We start from the raw sequence: 21,626 nt of genomic DNA, 5'->3' as shown, positions 1-21,626 counted from the left end.
CTTGCAGATAATCTTGCTCACCAGCTGTCAGTTTTAAAGATTATGTCACAAGTCCCCTGTTGTGAATTTTATGAACAGCCTTTAGTTGCAGTATTTGAAGTGACCAGTACTTTAAAAAAATCTACTGGTACAGAAAAGTAATAATCTAAAACAAATTTTAAAACATAAAATTGGAAAATAAAAGATCCTCTATTTAACTGAGCTATATGGGCATATGCTCAAGATAAAGGGAACATGGTAGGAATGTGTGAGGCCTCCGTGAATACAAACTACAAGAGAAATAATGAGGGATTGGTGCTAATTCCATCACCATGCATTTCTCTTCTTTCATGGGATGCATGGATGTGGAGCTCAAGGAAACATACTTCTCAGGGACACACTGCATTTCAAAAGCAAGGGTATTTCTTCCCTTTCACAGATTTACAACAGTGTATTCACCACCTCATAATTGGGGACAGTCAGGTCACTGAACCCTGTGCAGCGCATCTCACCTTTAGTCCTGGGTCTGCAACTGCAAGGCAGATGTGTCCCTATGCCATTGTGTACCTTGTGCAAATTGGTCTGCTGCCAAGCACAGCATTGCAGACATGATTTGTAGCATCAACCTCCAAGGTAAAACCTCAGACGAGAGCTTTGTAATTGGAAATGGGGCCTTAGGTCCTTAGAAGTAGGGTTGTTACTACCATGGCCCAGGTGTTGTCGACAGTGAGCCAGGCATGCTCTGAGAGGGTAGGATATCAAGCGATTACCACGAAAAGCCAATGTGTTTGATAGATTGCATGTGATAGTACAAGGGCCTTAGGCAATGAAGTCTTAGGTTTGAGTTTATAAACTCCCTGCCTTCCTTTATGCAACCAGCAAACCTAAGAGTAAACTTCCTTAGTGACATAACGGACCCTGGAGTCCCATTCCTTAGGGTCATTTCTGTGTATTCTGAGCCAGATCATCATTACAGATGTAAACTTAAACATTGCTGCAATGATGGGCTGGTGGCTCCTCTGTCCACATACACCATTTGTTTATTCATCTACTCTGTTTACTATCAATTAACTAATTTTGAGCTATTAGCACATGTGAGCTAATGAGCAAACTGCCCTAACAGAGCTTTAAAAAAGGGTGGTGATGGAAGGTTGTATATATTATTTTTTAAAAAATATTGTATTTGTACTCCACTCTTAAACAGCACTCCAAGTGCTTTCCCATCTAATGAAGAACTAATAAAGTTTACACCAGCTTAGTCTATAGCACGACCATGTGTCCTATTTTACAGAGGGCATTCCTCTATATGAAGGAATACTTACTTTGTCATCCAATCCAGTTTAAATAAAAAGATCCATAAAAAACGAGTGCAGGGGCCTTGAAGTTGCCCATCAAACAGTCAGCACCTTGACAGCAGCAGAGTCGGGCACACAGGCCACACAATCTTCCCAACTATGTTGATAAGTATTGCATTTCTATTTAAATTGCAAACATTCTTTTTGCATTTGCATCTATACAGATAAATCAACATATGCAAAACAGTGTCGTCCTCTTTTGTCCCTGGTGTTGGTCTCTCTATTTTTGGGTAATGCATAAAATCACCTCCTCATTTGTGTTGGGCACCAGAGGAAGTGAGTGTACGTCACAAACCATATCGTCCAGATAGCCAGCTACTCCTTTGCATTTTGACTTCTTGGCAAATCTGGCTGGTTAATCACAGCCTCTCTGAACACTACCAGTTGACCTCAGAGGGCAACCCTTAATCATTCAGGCTCCTGTCTGAGCAGCTTATCTTGAGCTATATGGGCATATTCTGCTTGCTCTTCTGCTGTCTTCGATCATGACTCGTGCAGGATGCAATCTGATACTCACTTTCTGCCCTTCAGTGCCTCCGTTGCTACTACTATTGCTCTTGTCCCCTGTCTCATTCCTGTCTGTGGCTCCTCTGATCCTGAACTGCCTTTTGGGAAGTTAGACCTTCTAACTGGCTATGAGGAAACCCATGCCACTGGACTCTGATCTATGTTCTCTAAAGTTGACTGTACCTGTTTTGGACCATGCTCCCATTTCCTGCCCTCAACTTCCCTGGGTCTGGACCTGTGCTATAGTATCAGGTATTTTAAGGCAATGTACTGTGCTCAAAGGTGGAAATATTATCTTGAGGAATAGTGTATGTAAAAAATTGGAAAAAAACCCAATTTTGGCCATCTTAACTTTCACCTGTTCTTCAATATACTTCTAAAATGTTTACTATCATATTTCTTTGAGAACTGCCATCTAAACATATATATTTGAAGTTTTTGTATCCATAGTTTTCCCTGTGCAAAAGTTTCCAAGCCAAATATAAGAAGTACTGCAAAGTTTGTAAGCTTTGCAAGCAAAATCTTTCATAGATTTCTTTTTTTAATAGTGAAATGTAATAAAAGGGTACGGTTGAAAAACAAAACCTATGTATAAGGGACTGGCTGCAATCTAGTTTACTTATTGATGCATTTAACACTTTTATGCTCCACCTCTCCCATTTTGGCCAGATTAATGCATTTGCCAGGCCAGTGATCCTCTTTTCAAGGTCAAAGACTAGGTAAATGTTCCCCTGCTACACTCACAGCTTAATGTGTAATGAAAATATTTCATGTGGCAAGATCAATTTGTCCCCCATTTTTATTTAGTTTTAATGAGGATGAATTGTCCAGATTAAGACTCTAGTTACACTCTGTACATAGCACCTGCCGTATGTTATATTCTATTACTTGGTTTGCACATCATGGTAAACCATGAACATGCTGACTCCAAGGAAGAAGCTCACATCAACTTTGCTTTCACCTGGGCTAATTAGCTTAGTGCAAGATGGCAGCTAAACCAGCGTTTGGTTTATCATGCCACCTAAACTCAGGATCATGGTTAGCGTCTTCTCTACTTAAAACATGAACTGTAGCCATCACTGGACAAATCATATTGTGCAAAAGGAGTAGAGAGAATAACCACAATACCTGGTTTGCACAATATGCAAAGCCAAACCTTGGTTTATCTACCATGCTGTGGCAAGCTAAAAAGCTTGGGGATGAAAAAAGTAGCTGCAATCTCTTTCCCGGATCCAGTGCATTTGCATAGTCATAAACCATAGTCTAGAGTGGCATAACATGCAAACATGGCCTATGAGTGCAACAGGGAAAGGTGTTTGGCAGTTCCTCTAACACACCAGGAGAATCACTGACCCACCAACAGGAGAATATTTACAGTTGCTTTTAGCAGATAACTACATACATGAATGCAGAATCTGAATTCTTAAAAGCAATTAAAAATTAACTACTAAAAAAAATCCACTTGAAATAATTTTTCAGTGCCGTGAAATTCACATATCCTAGTCACATTGGTTAGGAAGTTGAGTTTCTCTATTAATTTCATTTTATCCAGGTTGGTCCTAAGTACAAGAAGTGAGGGCTCCCCACTTAAACTCATGTCATCCTGGACCTTGGAGTACACTTTGAGAGACATGTGCTGTCTCTTACCTGCTCTAAAGTCCAGCATGTTGTGAGACAGTCCCCTGGATCCTGTAGCATACTGACACAAGGTGTCAGTGGCAAGCACAAATCATGACTTGCACAGACCAACATTTGTACAACCCTAAACACTGGACCACAGAAATAATCAATCTCTGAATAACAAGCAGTGACTGTCACATAACACATGCTGAAGAATACTTTGCAATATCTTTAATTAACTCACTCCAATACACCATGGCTTCCTTTTTCTTGGAAAAAGACACACAAGGATGCTATGCTCTAAGACCCCCATGCTATAAGACTCAATATGTTAGATGGCAACATGTAAAAGGCCACAGTCGTCTTCCACGTGCTGAGCATTATCAGTGAAATAAATCAAAAGCAATAACTTTTGAAAATAGTAAAAGGGAACACATTTGCAATGCAGTTTTCAGGCGCCTGAAAGCTTAAATAAGCAGAGTCCCCAAAGGAACCTTTAAGTCAAAGTGTAGCACAATTTTGCATCTGAGCATTTTGTAGCCCAACTATTAGACATTTATACAGGTCCAGCAGAAAGGAGCAGATGTTCTTTTTATAGAGTGAAGACAAGTGTTATTCAACCTTTCAACATATCTATAAAAATTCAGACACTTTAAAACTATTTTAATAGCTGCCTGACAATTTTATTAATGCACTCTGTGGTCCCATTTCCTCCTTAAACTGGCTAGCCCATATTGCGGATTTTCACACATAACAAAGATGAGAGTCACTGATGCTGTGTCTTAATTAGCAGGAACATGAAAACCTATTATGTAGCCTGCTAAATTAATGAGAATGATCACTGCAGGATTTGAAAAGAGATGCTTCTACTTGTACAGGCCTTGAGTTAGAATGCTCTAGGCAAGCACAAATAATTCAGGTACGCAGCACAAACCCAGAAGCTGCGTGTATCACGGATGGGGTCGCTGCGTAATATCACTCCAGTTGGGGGAGAGAGAAAAATACTTTTTTTCTTTGAAGGGCATGAGGGTTCCATCTTTCAGCCTGATAAACTGTGGATAGCCTGGCCCTTCATTGCATACCACAGAATTAGCAAAAAAACCAGAGCAAGAGCCCTGTCACAATAGACCAAAAGTTTGCCCAGTCTACCATCCTGTTTCCCACAGTGGCCAAACAGATGCCCAAGGAAGACCACATAGGGCATGTGCTGTTGCTTTCCACCTACCAGTGTTTCTGCACCTGAATCTGAAGGTCCTATATAAGCACCATAGCTAATAGCCACTGATAGACCTATCCTCCATGAATGTGTCCAATCTGCTTTGGAATTCTAAGGTATGTCTACCAACACATATTGTGACAATGAGTTTGCCTAGTCTTTGACGCTTGAAATGTTTATTTTTTAGGACCCACCCTATTCTTGTAACTTGTTTTAAACTGCTTTTGATGTTGTGTCTTAAATTGTTGTGACCAGCCCTGGAATATTAGTTCCTGTAGTAAATTAATAACAACAATATCTGCGCACTGTCAAAGTTCTTTCTTTTGCTTGCCTAGACACATTGTTTAACATATTAAATTCGGATCTCAGAATGGATATCATAGATCATATGAAACACTATGCTTTCTATAAAACTGCTTTCCTATGTCAAGGTTTTTAAGTAACAACTGTATCTGCTATTGCATTTTGCTGCCTCTCAAAATCCTTTTTAATTAAACCAGAAGAAGAAGAAGAAGAAGAAGAAGAAGAAGAAGAAGAAGAAGAGGAGGAGGAGGAGGAGGAGGAGGAGGAGGAGGAAGAAGATAAAAGCTGATCAGGACACACAATTCTCTGTTCTCAAATAGATGGACAATTCATCCATAGCAAGTGCTCCTGAACAACCCGTAACAATTATGGGCAGGTGGCAACTGAAAGATGCATTGCTACCAGCAGACTTCCCTTGCCCAATACTGTCCAGGTGTCTTGGATTGTAGTTCCCATCTGTAGCTGGAGGGCACCAGGTTAGGGTAGGATGAGTTACAATACTGAAAACAGATTAAAGTTTACACTAGCGTTCTAAGCGTTTGGGGAGGCTTGTCTAAACAAGAATGTTTTTAGCAGTGAATATGGTGAAGGTGCCTACTTGTGATGCCTCCCCTCTATATTTTTGGACTACAACTCCCATCAGCCCCAGCCAGCATGGGCAATGGTGAGGGATGATAGGAACTGTAGTCCTCAACATCTGGAAGGCAGCAGGTTGGTTATCAGTATGCGAAACATCAAACACATGGCACTGCATTTTTTTTCTTTGCTAGTCTTCCAGGAGTTTTGAAACTTAAATATTCCTCAGTCATGGAATTCTCTAAGCAGATGTGAAGTGGCATAAGGTGAATTTTGTTATTGTACGCCCAGGCCTCGCTGGTCAAAATGATTCAGTTACTGTTTGTCTGCTACAGAAGATGTCTTATATTACTTTTCTCTCTTTTCTTGCCAGTTAAATGCAATTTTTTTTGAATCTCTACATGGAATTCTGTTCAGTGTTCAGAAAGGAACTGCAAAGCATACAATATTTAAATTAAAGCAAAAATGACAATCCATTAGTGAATTGTAAAGTACACAGGCATAGTCAATTCCATTTCATTTTGGCCACCTCATGTAGCCTCTCACAAAAAACCTTGCCCCAAATCCTAAAGGCACACTGCCCTGTGAAGACTGCTTCAAAACAAATCAGCCCTGGAAGCTCCCATGTGGACCTGGAGCCAAGTTCTGAACATCTGAAAGTACTTAGCAGAGCTCCTTGAAGAAAATGAATTTTATCTTGTCAAAACTATGGCGGATTGTATTTAAATCGCCAGTTTTAACTGTGATTTAAATAACCAATTAAAATCCTTGATGGTATCCATCTGTGCTTCTTAGCAATTTTCCTAAAGAAAGATTGCATTCTTGCTGAAGGTTAGAGCCTTTAAACATGCACAATGAATTATTTACAACTGAAAACAACCTATTTCTGACTGATTTTGTATTACAGGAGGCTAGGTAAGCTATTATTGCTTATATTTTCCCCAGTAATAGAATTTAATACACAAACTGATTGCTCTGGTTAGAAACTATTTATATACTAAATTACTAAATTTCAGTCCATTTATTTATATGTGATCTTAGATGGAAACTGAAGTTCAGTTCACAGGCACAGAAGTCGCATTATAAGGTTGTTGAAAAATTATTTGTATGAGATTATAGTAAACACACTGAAATTACTTTAAAAGGGAAAGAATTGCTAGTTATTTACCTGAATGGCACTTTGGCTGAATTGAAACTATCTTATAATTAACTTCAGTCATGCAAGAGCAAGATCGAAGGGATGTATTATATGAAGATTTTCTCAAATGTGAAGTGCTACTAATTTCCTTAATGGGGCTACTTATTATGCTGATCTGTACAGTTGCACCTTTCAGAGGCAGGAGTGCTGGTGGTACAAAGATGTACCAGTGTGCTTAGGGCCCTGAATGGTAAAAGCCCTAACTACAGTCAAGAGCTGTTCCAGGAGTCTATGACCAGGATACTTAGTGGACCGCCTTACCTCATATAAGCCTGTTCAATTATTACAATATGCCAGAGATGCTCTGCTTCACATGCCACCACTACCCGAGTTGTGTCTTGTTGGAACATGGGAGGAGGACTTTTTCAGTAGCAGCTTGAAGGTTTTGGAACTACTTCCTGGTTGAAGTTTTTTTTTGTGTGCGCGCATGCGTGCGCACACATACACAGCTCATACCATTAAAGAGCCATATTTTATCTTTTCTTTTGTATTGCTATTATTGGATAGTTTTACTGCTGAGCAACTTGGGTGGTGTGCTTATTACTGTACAGACAGGAGACAAATATTTTCAATAAACAATCTCTCTACGTCAGTTCAAAGGGCAATGAAGGAACTGTTCTGTTAATCTCACTCTTAAGAAAACACATCCTTTTTTAATGTTTATAATTTCTGACAAATAAAATACAATTGATCAAACATTCATGTAAAAAGTCAACTTCCCTCCCACCCTTCTGTGGTTTTCTCATGATTATCTTTTGCTGCTGCATATTATAAGTAATCTATACCTTCTTTTCCCCCTCAGCTTTATTCTCAAAATAACTTGTACTGATGAACTTACTCCAAACCTGCTAGCGTGCTAACATATTTACGGTAATTTTTAAAAAATCTACAAGCATTTTCCATTCCTCCTTGAAAACTTTCATTAACTGATTTTACCAGATAGACTTGCTAATTTTGCATATCCCAACATTGAAGAAAACACCTCCTAAGGAGTTTCTTAATGCTGACAAAATATAGCGTTGATACCTCTAGCCTAGAGTGCAATCTTATTCATGTCTACTCAGAAGCAGAGTAGAGCCAAGGAGGCTTGCCTGGCCCCTTCATTACCTATCCTTAGGCACCAGGCAAAAAAGCTTCTCTTCAACCAGGGATTTGGCTGATTAACATTCAATGGTTTTCTGAATGTGTTTGTGGGAAGTCCATTTGCCCTCCTAGGCAGGCGGTTTTGCAGACGGGCTTCGAGCCGCTCCAGTGAACCAATGAATGGCTGGTTGGATCATCTGCCTGCCACATATTGGCCTATGGTGGTGGCAAATCTTGGGTGTTCACCTGGGAGAGGGGCCAACTGACCAATGACGGCATTTGGCCCCACACCCAGGGACAGGATAAATTGCACATTGCCAGGCCAATTGTAAATTTCATTGACCAATGGACTTTATATAGTTAAATGAAATACTTGCAGAATCACAGCCACATGATACATGGATCATGGTTTTGTTCTTCATTCCAGGTGTCTGAACCATTCTGTGTGCCCAACAAGCTCCCGTGGGCCCTGTTCTTAGTTCTTCCCTGTCTGTCTACCTAGAGCCAGACCTGACACAGTGCTGCTTACTGCTTGCTGTCTGATAGATCTGATCCTTCTGGAACTTTTCTCTAGGCAGATCCAATTGTACAAGTCGGCCATTAACACAATTGGTGTCAAATTCCCAGGGGCAAATGTATGACCTTCTTTGTAGAGATGAATTTATTTTGCAGGCCTACAAAGGCTGTTTCACAGCAACTTTCATGCCAGTAATGCTCCCTGTAAGAATACCATCAAGCAGGCTTTAAAAATGTGCTTTATTCCTTCCAAAAGAGCTGCAAAAACTTCACATAGTGAGATTGTTACCTTAGGCACTCTGAAGAGCAATATACCAATGCCTCCACATGCTGGGAGCTTAAAGATTTAAAGTTCCAGACTGACTATGTGCCAATCCTTCCTCAGCTTTGGGCACTTGTGCCTGCACCCAAATCGCTGGTGACCTTTTCTGGTATTTATGATGTCAGTACAGATTTTTATTACTGTTTGAGCTGCTGCGCAAAGCAAACAGGTTCCGTAGCCTGTGTTTATCCAGGGAAGATAGAAGCACTGGGATGTCAGTACTTTTGTCTTTAAGACAACAACAACACCAACCTGCATCACCAGCTGTGTAGATGACCTTAAATCTAATTCTTTTTTTAAGTGGGTGTGGGGGAAGGTTTTCAATACATAGGAGTTAAATAGAAATTTATGTATAAAAGCTTCGGAAGGGTATTTAAATAGCCTTGAGTCTACTATTAAAATGGAGAGCCTGGATTGTCTGGGACTCCCTTGAATGTTCACTTGGTGCCATGTTGCTGAGTACAGTGATACCTCGGGTTAAGTACTTAATTCATTCCGGAGGTCCGTACTTAACCTGAAACTGTTCTTAATTAGAAGCACCACTTTAGCTAATGGGGCCTCCTGCTGCTGCCATGCTGCCAGAGCACGATTTCTGTTCTTATCCTGAAGCAAAGTTCTTAACCTGAAGCACTATTTCTGGGTTAGCAGAGTCTGTAACCTGAAGCGTATGTAACCCGAGGTACCACTGTAATGCCCATTGCCATGCATATGGGTTTATTTATTTATTTTCAATGCTGCCTTTTCTCTCTGTTCTTCTGGTCTATTTCACACAAAAAATAATTATTGTTGCTTGTTATGTTTATTAGTGCCTTTTTTCACAAACTCAAGAGTGACTTACAAAATAATGAACATTAAGAATATTAAGAAGTAGGATAAAACCACCTAAAATATGCAAGTAACATACAGATGAAAAACATAGCAATATTTACAGCAGGGAAGCTACAGAACTGGGCCAGGGCAGTGCAGCCCTTTGCCTTAAAAAACCCCAATTCAAAATAAAAGCTGTTTTTGTCCTGACACATTGGCCAAGAATGGCATATAGTGTCACCTTAACAATAAATCATATCCATGCTGCAAGTTTGATGAGGGTGTAGACAGATATTCACAGTTGCTCTTCAACTTCCTCTCTATTTTAAACTCACCAGATTCATAGTTTTCTTGAAAACCCGAAAAGCATTCCTTTTTTGCAACAGAAATTCACCAACCTGGTACACTTCCAGATGTTTTGGACTTCAGCTCCCATTAGCAGCCCCAGCCAGGGGTAACAGGAGGGATTCTAGGTTGGTGAAAGCTAATTTTGTAGCCAAGATTCAAAATTACTAGGGGTGTATAAACTACTTAGGATTAATTTTGAAACCTACTAGTGTTTATGCAATTACACTTACACATTAAGAATTTGAAGGTTCAACTTTCACATTTTATATATGCTGTAGCATCATCTGCAAAAAGCAACCAATTTCAAAACATTATACCCTGCCCCCCCACAACTCAAGAACTATGGTTATTTAGGCTATATGGCCGTAGGTTTCCTGAATAGCATGGGTGTAATATTTCTCCACCTCTCTATTTAATATTACAGCGTGTAGACTAAAGCTGGCTCTTCCGCACTTGACATCTATAATAGTTCCTTTCTCTCATGTGTTTCTGGAATGCTGCTCTCATATAAAAATGGCTGTAATCCTGTCAGTCTCTGTCAGCTGGCAAACTGGAGCAAGGGTAACATATGTCAGCTGCCACTAGACAACTGGGAGTGATTAAACAGACTTCTATATGAGGCTCAGAGGAACAGAAATATGGGTTGCCCATGCAAATCACACCAGCACAAAGAAAACCCACAGATCCATTAGTTTTGTGGCTTAGAAAGAACCTCAGTATCTGCCGGAGGATTTTATCCATCTACAACTGCAGCTCCTGTAAAGTACACAGTGGATCCTACTGTGCAATGACCTTCTCAATGACAGTAGAAACACCACCTGCTCCTCAAAAACAAATTGTACAGTAAAATATTTGGAGAAAACTTCTGTTCTCCCATAAAGCACTGCAGAAATTAGCACAGGTGTGCATGATCAGAGTTTGATGAATTTATTTGCCTTATGCCAATTCAGTATCGATATCTACATTATAGTACCAGACACCAACCTATTCTCTTACTCAGACCTATAGCCACAGCTAAAAACCAACCCTTCACACAAGGAATGGGCCCAGGGTGACATGCTTAACAGGTTTGGAAGCAAACCTTAAAAAATACTGTGTGTATGCAGAAGTGAGCAGCTACTAGAAAGTCATGTATACACCTTTCTACCACTTGATGGAGTTGCAACTTAGAGGAATTCGGTCCACACAAATTATGCAACACATGTGCATTAGGTGATCTCATTCATTATCACAAGATCACCAAAACTAAATTATTAAACGTACATATGCATGCATGCATACACAAATAAACAAAGAGAAGATTTCTGCTTCTTATACCATCTTAAGAAAAGATCCCAAATCTTCTCTGCACAAACATCTAAGAAAGTGAACCACCATCATGGACTTATCCTGCCTTATTTCTTCAATAAATCCTGAAATATTTTAGAGACAGCCAACCTGATGCCCTCCATATGTTGTTGGATACCAACTCCCATCATCCCCGCCTAACAAAGCCAATGATCAGGGATGACTGGAGTTGTAGTCCAGCAACATCTGAAGGACACTTGGTTTGCCATCCTCACTTTAGTGGATTGAAAAACAATTTCAACATGATCTTAAGTAACAGGAAAGTGTGAAGGAAACATGGCCTTTTCAGCAGTGGTGCCCACAGAATGCTCTCCCATGAGAGGCTCGCTTGGCATCAACTTTATTTATGCCCTTTTGATGTCAAGAGAAGTCTCCACACAAACATACAGTCTTTTTAATCTGAAGAGTATTATTCTCTCTTTTTTTTTTGGCTGCTCTTTTAAAATTGGAATAAAAAAAAAAAATCCCCCTTTAAATCTTGATGTTTTTATAAACCAGTCTATGACCTTGTTGAAAGGGAGGCTATAAATCTCTAAAACAGACAAACAGCTTCATAAACAATAGTTAGTGCCTGTGTTTGCTTTCCATCCACCCTTCCAATCCCCTTTCAGATTGTAAGCCTTAAGGTTTGCTTATTTCTGACGTTTGTAAGATGCCTTGCAGCTCTACTGGCTGAAAGGTGGGTTAAAAGTGTTTTAAAGAAAGGTAGTGGTGGCCACCAATTTGGCTAGCTTTAAAAGAAGATTAGACAAATTTATAGAGGGTAAGGCTATCAAAGACTACTAGTCATGATGGATAGGTTCTGCCACCACTGCTGGAGGCAATATGCCTCCCAAAATCCAATGTTGGGAGACCCAAGTGACAAGAGTGTTGTGCTAGATTCCAAAGGCATCTGATTGGCCAATGTAAGAACAAGATGTTAAGACTAGAGGGGCCTTTAGCCTGGTGCAACAGGACTCCCTTTACGTGTTTGAATATTTGAGGTTGGGCAAAATCCAGTGGATTACTAAATTCTGGTCATTGCATTAGATCAAGAAGTGTGTATCAGGCTTTTTCATATAGGAATCTGCAAAGTACAAATTTCTTAAGCATGCCTAAGATTAACTATAAGGGAGCTTGCCACTGCCGAGAGGGGAATGGTAGCTGTTAGTTCCGGCTAACATTAGCTCCATCATCGACACACTCAAGCAAAACGCAAGTTATTCCCATCCCAAATCATAATTTGCAGTTGGATTATTTAGGATGATTTGCAAGCATTCAAATGCCAAAGAGCATGAGTCTTTCATGTAAATCTGAACAGGCTGAGCAAAAATTGCTTCTTCTTAGCATCTCAGAAGACATTCTATTCCTCCTTGCACTACCTGCTGTGAAAATTATTTTATCTGCTCAAACAATATCAAATCTGACAAGGGTTTTGTACAAGACAATTCTAGCCAGCGATTGGGTGCCTGAGCAATTCTAGTAAGAAAGTCAATGATTTCAAAACTACACTGAAGGATGGAGCAGAATATGGAGTCAGGAGGAACTCTCTTCTAAGGACAGTATTATTACCCTTGTGTTAAGTACTTTTCATGAAGCATTTTGTCCCAAAGAGGTTACTTTAAACTTGCTATGAGATGTTATAATAGGAAAGCAGAGGAAGGACTAAAGAAACAAAAAATAATCACTAAAAGATAGATTTTTTTCATGTGATGATCCAGCGATGGACAGAATTCATATCTGTATTATGGAATCAAATGTAATGAGAGTGCCAGACATTGTAATAAGAAGAAGGAAAAAATCAAAGCAAGCAAAGTGTGAATATTAAAATAGCTGAGAGGAGGATGGGATGAACAGCCTAGTACTACAAAAAGAGAAACAATGAGAGATATGTTTCACAATGTTAATATGAGTTCCAGCAACTCCATGCAGACTCCTGCTGTAGTTAAAATATGCGGTCGGTAAGCAGCTAAATTGGGAAAATGATAGGAAACTTGCTTGAACATGAACATTATTACCTGCAGATGCCTTCACCATTAAGTTAACAGAAGCAGTACATGCTAAATGACTGGATCTGTCTCAATCAAAGCTGCATTCATAACTTATGTTAGCTAAGCCAGGTTCTCAGTCTAATCTACTCTGTACAAATGCATGAAGGAATATATATGTAAGAGATTCAGCCTAGCTTTTCCAACACAAATAAAATTGAACTCTTAAAAAAATTGCCACGTGATACCTGCTCCATAACTCTGGTTAATTTTTGAACTGTGTTTTCAATACACATTATTGCTGTCAACATACTCTGAAAGTTACTTTGAAAAACTCTACTGATTTGTTTTGCAAGGCCACAATAGGAAACAACATTAAGCTTCTTTTAAGAAACTGCCGCCCTCCTAACACTGATGCACTCACTGCATTTTGAGTACATGTTGCCATTCTGATTTTGCTATGGGATTTCTTGGCTGTGCCTTAGTTGGTAGCCCTGTATTCCACTATAGCCTCTTCCTCCTGCATCAGCAATTAATTCTCTCTTTGTAAAGTTCCACTGACCTAGTCTCCAATGTACACCAACAGCAATGCAACCCCCACCACACATTCACACCTTACCACTTATCCTGTTCTACAATATAATATTGTGTGCAGAACCACCCCCCAAATGGTACTCTAATTTACCGTTGGCAGTAAATGAATAGGCAGCAGACTATGAAAGGAAAGTAACAGCAGGCAGAGAATAGTCATCTCAAACAACAGAATTCTCTATACGTCCTGGATGGTTAACAAAAAGTATGAAAACGTAAGGCATTACAATACCTTTGAACTTGTGAAAGACAGCCCAGAGCTCAGCAATGTCTGTAGCAAAGGTAATATCTGTATCAAGTACAATGACTCGTTCGAGGTTGGCAGGCAGAGTCTTTGTCAGAACCAGCTTCATCAGCCCATATATCCCAGAATAGTGTTTGTTGGGTATCCAGGACACTTCAGACTAATAGACAGAAAGGACAAGGAAGAGAGAAGGAAGGAAAGGAAAAGACAAGCTTTATTAGAGATAGTAGTTCTTGTAAAAAACAGGTTTCTCAGCATTCTTCCTAATGCTTGCCCTTGAAATCTAAAAAAGTGCTGCTCAGTCACCCTTGATTAATACAGATAATTGTTTGGAGGAACAAGGGCTCTGTGCACACTCCAAAGGTCTCAAAAATAGCCAGAGTTGCACATAAGCAGAACCACAAACTGTCACATTGACATGATCTGAGCCAAAGCTGCCAAGATAAGGGGTGGGGTATTGTTTTTGTTTGTTATTATGTTGTGTATTTTTGTGTTTTATGTTTTACGTTGTAATATGCCCTGTGATCCTCGGGTGAAGGACAGTATAGAAATTTAATAAAATCAATCAATCAATCAATCAATCAATCAATCAGCCAAATGCAACATTCTGTGCCTTCACTACTCAAACACACTTTGGGAGGAAAATAAATAAAGCTTGGATATTGAAGTCCAAATTCAAAAGCTACCCCCATAATGTGGTGGCGGCTGCTGACTCTTTGAGTTCCACTGACCTCTGGTGACATCAATTATCAGCTTCTCATATAGGTTAGCCCAGATTTGTATGCCTGAGCTTTGCAGGTTTCACTACAGTGACAACATCTAAAAGTGGGTTAAAAGATCCACATGGAATGTGAGAGGACATGAGTTTCAGAAGAAGATTCCAAAGCCCATCTTGAAGTGACCCAGCAATGAGTGTTTCAGTAAAATAAGGAGTAATCTCATATTTTATGGATTGGTCCACAAAGCTATATGCCAGTAGAGGCAGCAACCACCACAAGCCTCTTGTCACCTCCTTCGTAGGTCTCAGTGGCAGCAGGATGAACTCAAGGGGGTAATAAGAATAGCTGGCTGAATGTCAGGGCACAAAATGTAGAATTGCAAGGGGAAAGGGGCTAATGAACATTCCCCAGAAGGTGTAAACTCTCCTTACCACTGGCTCCCCCATCCCTGAAGCTTCTTTTGGGTTCCATCTGTCAAACATGCAAAAGCCAGAGGTCCCATCTGCGTTATACTTTTGAAGCAGCATGATGCTGCTTTAATCAGTCGTGAGTTCTTGGGAACATGGACTGATTGTGAAACAGTTCTAGGGACTGTGGCTCTATCAAGTGACTATGAGCCACCTGAAAACTTTCAGAACCCCTAACAAACTACAGCTCCCAGGATTCTTTAGGGGAAGCCATGACTATTTCAAGTGGTATGATTGTGCTTTAAATGTATACTGCAGATTGGGTCCTGGTCCCACCCCTGAACCCAAATAGTTATCTGAAATTCATGCCGATTTTATGGTCTGAAACACAACTGAATCCCTAAAAGCAAGAATAATTTCTTATAACTGAATCACTCTGTCTACCCTTGCAAGATGTAAACTGACTTTGTAGCCCTGTAGTGTGCTGAATTATCATCACGAAAACATTGTGCTTGTAGACCACTGGAAATTAAATACACCATTATGCCAAAGTCATATATCCACTATAGTCTGCCCTGGAATTTGAACTAGAGGAAAACAACGAGGTTTAAACATTTATTCTGAGGACACAGAATAAATCATTTGCATTGCAATGCTTTTTGGATGCTAACTGAAAACCAAAGGGCTTTAAATTAGGGGAGGATGCTGGCCCTACATTTAAAAATGAAAAGGGAAAGGTTAATTCTTTAAGGAAAAGACAAGCAGGGTCACCTTTTCAGTACAGACTTTATTTCAACGGGATAAGAATGGTTATATTTTGGGACCAGGCACTAACCTATATCAGCAAATGTTTACTGCTTTTAAGTACATTATAGATTATGTCACTGTTATAACACCCAAAGCCTAATTTTACTGACACAATGTTCCACTGTCAGACTTCAGTTTTGACACTTCCCACAAGGTAGTTTTGAGGAACTACCTTGTGTATTTATACTTTGGAGAATGTAACTGAGAAAATCAGCAATTCTTAATTGCAGCATTTGCTAAGCAGATGCAGAGTTGACATACTTGCTTCACATCTATCTATTCCCATCCATCTAGTATAGTTCCAAGCATCATCCTCAACCTTCTAACCCTCATTTTCCCCTCAACATCTCCACTCTCTCTCATTAAAAGCTACCACTGGTGTCCAGAGTTTATTTAGACGAAAGGGTCAGGAAAAGGCTAAGAGTCCCTGGCTGTAGGGATTTCACTCTGTACTCTTTAACAAGGCCTGCCTTTTATCTTGTACTCTATTTTAGCTCCAAGCATAGAACTTTATTGCACCATGAACATGTTGTCCACTAAGAACAATATAAGTGGCAGACCTCTTCATTACAGCTTTAGGGACCAAAGCAGAGCACAGAACCATACAGTTGTTTTGTTTAAAAGGAGGACTTTCTAAAATGAAAGAAATGTGAGCTTTGTAAAAAGAAAGTGAAAAATGGTCTGTATACACACATACAGTGTGATTGCAGTTCACAAAAGAGCTCCAAACCAGAGGCAGCACAGATATGCAAATTCACTCATAGCCAAATGTTGCCTGCTGGAAGGGAAGGGGCACTCCCACATGGACAACATCTCTGCATCTCCACTGCCAGAGGAACAAGACATCCAGCTCTCTAGTGGGGAAGCAGCAGAGGCAGATGAAGAAAGGAGAAACCTAGTTCCATTGACTATGGAAGGGAGGAGCAAAAAAGCTCCATTCTGGCTTTTTTCTTCTGCTTGCATCTCTCTCTATCAGCCTCTCTCTTCCCTTCCGCAGCTGGGGTTTCTTCTTCCTCCAGAGAAGGATGGGAGCCAGGATATCTTCTTCCTCCATCTCCCTCTGCTGCAGCATGCAACTCATCTTTGCAACTGTTGCCCGGAATGCTGTGGCTACCGTCAGAGTTGAGCGGGTAGAACTGAATTTGCACAAGTAAAATGTGCGTAAGATGCAATTAAACCATTTGCGAAAGGATTTGTATGCACAATCAGCTCCATTTCATATGCTGCAGCAGTATAAGGTCTATATATTTGAAGAAATTACCACAAGGAGACATGTTTAATAGTTACAGCAGGAATTACATGCACTCCTGTTTCAGCAAAGTCAGCTTCTGAATACCATTGGATGGGGGTGGCAAAGAGCAAGAGAGGTGTTGGCTTAATGCCCTGCTTGGAGGCTTCCTGAAAGCACATGGCTGACCATTACTGGAAACAGGATGCTTGGCTACTTAGATCCTGGGTGTCACCAAGAATGGCTGTTCTTATATATAGTGGGAGGGTGGGGTGGGGTTTTCCCCCCAGGAGGGTAGTAGGAGATGGGCGATTGACTCAATGGGTATGGTAAGCCTGTTGACGACTGTTAATGACTGCAATTAGTCCTACAAGAAAAAGCAAGGGATAGTATGCAGATGATTAGCATATGTAATAAGACAGGAATCCAAGACAGTGGTACCTTGGGTTACATATGCTTCAGGTTACATACGCTTCAGGTTACAGACTCTGCTAACCAAGAAATAGTACCTCAGGTTAAGAACTTTGCTTCAGGATGAGAACAGAAATCGTGCAGCGGCGGCATAGCGGCAGCAGGAGGCCCCATTAGCTAAAGTGGTGCTTCAGGTTAAGAATGGTTTCAGGTTAAGAACGGACCTCCAGAACAAATTAAGTTCTTAACCCGAGGTACCACTGTATCTCTGTTAAGACCAGGTCTCTCCATAGTTTTCAGTTTAGTGATAAGTTGTAATTCAGCAACTTCTCTTTCACATCTGTTTCTGAAATTCTTTTGTAATAAGACAGCTGCTTTGAGATCCTGTATTGAATGTCCTGGGAGACTGAAGTGTTCTCCTACTGGCTTCTCTGTCTTGTGATTCCTGATGTCAGATTTATGTCCATTTATGAAGGTAGGGCGTAGGGTTTTGCCTGTTTGTCCAATATAGAGAGCTGAAGGGCACTGCTGGCATTTGATGGCATACACAATGTTAGAAGATGAGCAATTAAATAGGCCTGAGATGGTATGTTTGATGTTGTTGGGTCCTTTGGAGTTTGCCCATAGTGACCCTCTCATTCTATTTGCCTGCAGCAAACCCCAGCTCACTTTCCTACTTCATGCTACACAACCCCTTCTTGCTTGACCTGCCCCACTACTGCAAGCCCAACTCACACACCTGCTTTGCTTCCTACTTGCTCACCCATGCCACTGCAATGCCCTCACTCTCAGCACTTTCACCATTGCAGGTCCAGCACATTCTTGCTCCAACCTCTTGCTGGAGGTCCCTCCCCCCATTGCTTGCCTGCTCTGTCCCCTCTGCCCCCCCCCACCTGCTTGTCTCACTACTGCAAGTTCAGCTTGCTTGCCCCACTGCCTGCCTACCTGTGATGCTTCCTTCATCCTGGAACATGTGCTGTCTGTCACCACCAGTGTGACAGTGGACTGGTACAAATATAGCAGAGAGATAAATACTATCATTTGCCAATGAATAATTGTGTAAAAGTGGCAAGAGAAGATCTTGGGGAAACTAAGAAAAGTGCAAGGCACTGAATATTGTCAGCATCAGCTACTCCAGCAGAAGTGATAATAGCAGACTATTAATGAGCACATACACAAATGCATTTTTAAATGAAGTGTCCTTGAAGCTCACTTTAATTTATCCTTCCCTGTCTCTTTATCACAGATGTATTATTTGGCTACTTTGAAATAAATTTGGGGGTAGCTCTCAGAGGTTCCTGGTTATCATTACTTTCTCTGAATAGAAATGAGAACAAAAGAAATGCAATTTAATATTGGATAATAAATTGTACCCATGTATGCAATCAAGAAAACAAGTATTGTATTTGGCAAAACCTATAAGAAAATAAATAAAAGTGCCTCCAGTTTCAGGACACCCAGGGCTCAGGCATTAAATGCTTCTCTTGCAAGCCTTTTTTAAAAAAAAAACATTTATTCATGCTAAACATTACATTAACCTATAGACATCTTGATCCTGAAACCAAGCAATCATATTGTTGCGCACCACTACAAGCTCAGAGCAGTGAAAGATTCCAGGGGTTCCAGGCACTCACCACCCAGGGTACATTAACTCTCTGAGAAATTTAACTCATTGAAATAAAGGCTGATAAGTCATTGTAATAACTGCTGTTTCACTGGGGCTTTATATGTTTTTTATGTGAAAGAGTTCCAAGTTGAAGTATTTCTTAAAACAGAGGGAATCTTTTCTTTTTCACAAGTAAGAGTCATTTGGATGGATTCAGGAAGGATGTTAAGGACCCAAATTTGATTTTAGAACCAGATTGACAGATGATATTGGTTCAGGCAGGAAAGTTGCTTGTATGTCTACTATGCATTTGGACACCTCTTAAGTTAGCATAACCAATTTTTGCATGATGGTTCCTGATGTCAAGGAGGTTTTCACTGACGTTTGTACAGTGGTACCTCGGGTTACATATGCTTCAGGTTACATACGCTTCAGGTTACACACTCTGCTAACCCAGAAATAGTGCTTCAGGTTAAGAACTTTGCTTCAGGATGAGAACAGAAATTGTACTCCGGCGGCACGGCAGCAGCAGGAGGCCCCATTAGCTAAAGTGGTGCTTCAGATTAAGAACAGTTTCAGGTTAAGTAGGGACCTCCGGAACGAATTAAGTACTTAACCCGAGGTACCACTGTATATGACTGGATGGTGGGCTGAAACTTTCAAAACTGCACTGATTTTAACTACTGGTTTCAAAACCAATTCTTTAGTTTCCTAGAAATCCCAAGCAAAGTGGGATACAAGGTTGCTAGTTATACAACGTGTTAAGTTTAAGTTTATAATCACACACACACACTCTATATATTGTTCTTGCATATTACATGGATTCAATATCTTTATGCATTTTTGTATTTTAAGATCATGCTTGTGGAAAAAATCATTTGAAGATTGTGTCTGTGTATGAATACACTTTAGGACTACATTTCGCTTATTAATTTTAGATAGCATTCCCCAGCCTATTAAATGGAAAGACAATATTGCGTGACAATACCACCTGCAGTGGAAGATTCATGCACAAAGCAGAGAAAGCAGCAAAAATGATACCTGCCCTGAATTAGAAGAGTCACCTTCAAACAGCTACTAATTCCTTTGCTCTCAGGCTATTACCCATGGCAATATGTCAATGCATGGCTGAGAGTCACTTCTGATTGTTCTTTTAGGTATGTCAATCACTGTTGTGAAACCAGACACTTTTTTTCTGAGGTTAACCTTGAACTTATTATGGAAGTTCTCTAGGCCAAATGGCCCCTTGGGAACATGTTCATAATGCCGAATTCATCTCTGCAATCTAAGCCAGCCGTGAACTACAAAGCTGTGTCAATTCTAATTCTTTTTAATGACACAAATGGGAATCAAACAATTCGTCACAATTTTGTCCCAGTTTGTGTAAGGTGCCGGAGGGTTTGATCTGGGGGATTTAGCAGAAGGACCTAGCCAACTTGCTTCCTGCACCACAAGTAAAACTCATGGGTAGAGAGTACTCTTTTTGACCTTTGAGGTCAAAAGCCTCTTCCCACATATATCACCCCTGAGGTCACTCTTTAGCAGATTTCCCTTCTCCAACTACCTCTGCCAAATATCTTTTCAGTGGTGGCACCCCAATTGTGGAATGTGTTCTCCCCATTGAGGCTCATCTGGCACCATCTTTATACTCTCTTTGCTGCCAACTGAAGCTCTCTTTTTATATTTTCATACTTTTTATATCTGTGCCTTTTTTATTCTGCTTTTACTGATGCTGTGTTTATATTATTCTACTGTTTTACTTGAGAGCCAGTGTGCTGTAGTGGTTTAGAGCGATAGACTCATAATCTGGGGAACCGGGTTCGCGTCTCCGCTCCTCCACATGCAGCTGCTGGGTGACCTTGGGCTAGTCACACGTCTTTGAAGTCTCTCAGCCCCACTCACCTCACAGAGGTGTTTGTTGTGGGGGAGGTAGGGAAAGGAGAATGTTAGCCACTTTGAGACTCCTTTGGGTACTGATAAAGCGGGATATCAAATCCAAAATCTACTGTTGTGATTTTCACATACAGACAGCTGAGCTAGGCAGCTGCAGTTCAAAGGGCTCCATAATTTAGAGGTGCTGAAAATTTCAGAGAGTGATGGTCTCCCTGTTAGCATTTCACTCCTCCGTTGCTGGATGTGTAATTGTTACATCACATGTCTGCGTTTACTTTCTAGGCCTTTTATTAAGATGTTTCCTACGGTTCAAAAGATGGCATGGCAGACAATAAAACAGGTGTGGCTAAACTGTGACTGTTCAAATGTTGATGAACCACAACTTCCATTGCCCCTGATCACCATGCTGAGTGAGGTTGATGGAAGTTGGAAGTCCAAAACAGATAAAACAGTGCACAAAAAGAACAGATGAAAGGATACGGTGGGGACATGATTCAGTGTACATTAATACGTATGAGCATCAAATATTCCTTTTTCTTGGGGCTCTATCCTAATATTTCCAAGAGTTAATAAGCA

General features: G+C 40.4%; 1 protein-coding gene across 1 annotated transcript in view; it reads right to left on the bottom strand.

The window, feature by feature from the left end:
* Positions 1-21,626, bottom strand: part of LARGE1 (LARGE xylosyl- and glucuronyltransferase 1) — a 320,062-nt gene that overhangs the window by 123,072 nt on the left and 175,364 nt on the right. Inside the window, exon 6 of the mRNA XM_082241177.1 lies at positions 13,968-14,139. Coding sequence (XP_082097303.1) covers positions 13,968-14,139 — 172 coding nt within the window. The remainder of the gene's footprint in view (positions 1-13,967; positions 14,140-21,626) is intronic.

The sequence above is a fragment of the Podarcis vaucheri genome (genome assembly GCF_965113315.1).
Source record: "Podarcis vaucheri genome assembly, chromosome: 10".
Classification (NCBI taxonomy): domain Eukaryota; kingdom Metazoa; phylum Chordata; class Lepidosauria; order Squamata; family Lacertidae; genus Podarcis; species Podarcis vaucheri.
This window is presented reverse-complemented; position numbering and strand designations above follow the sequence as displayed.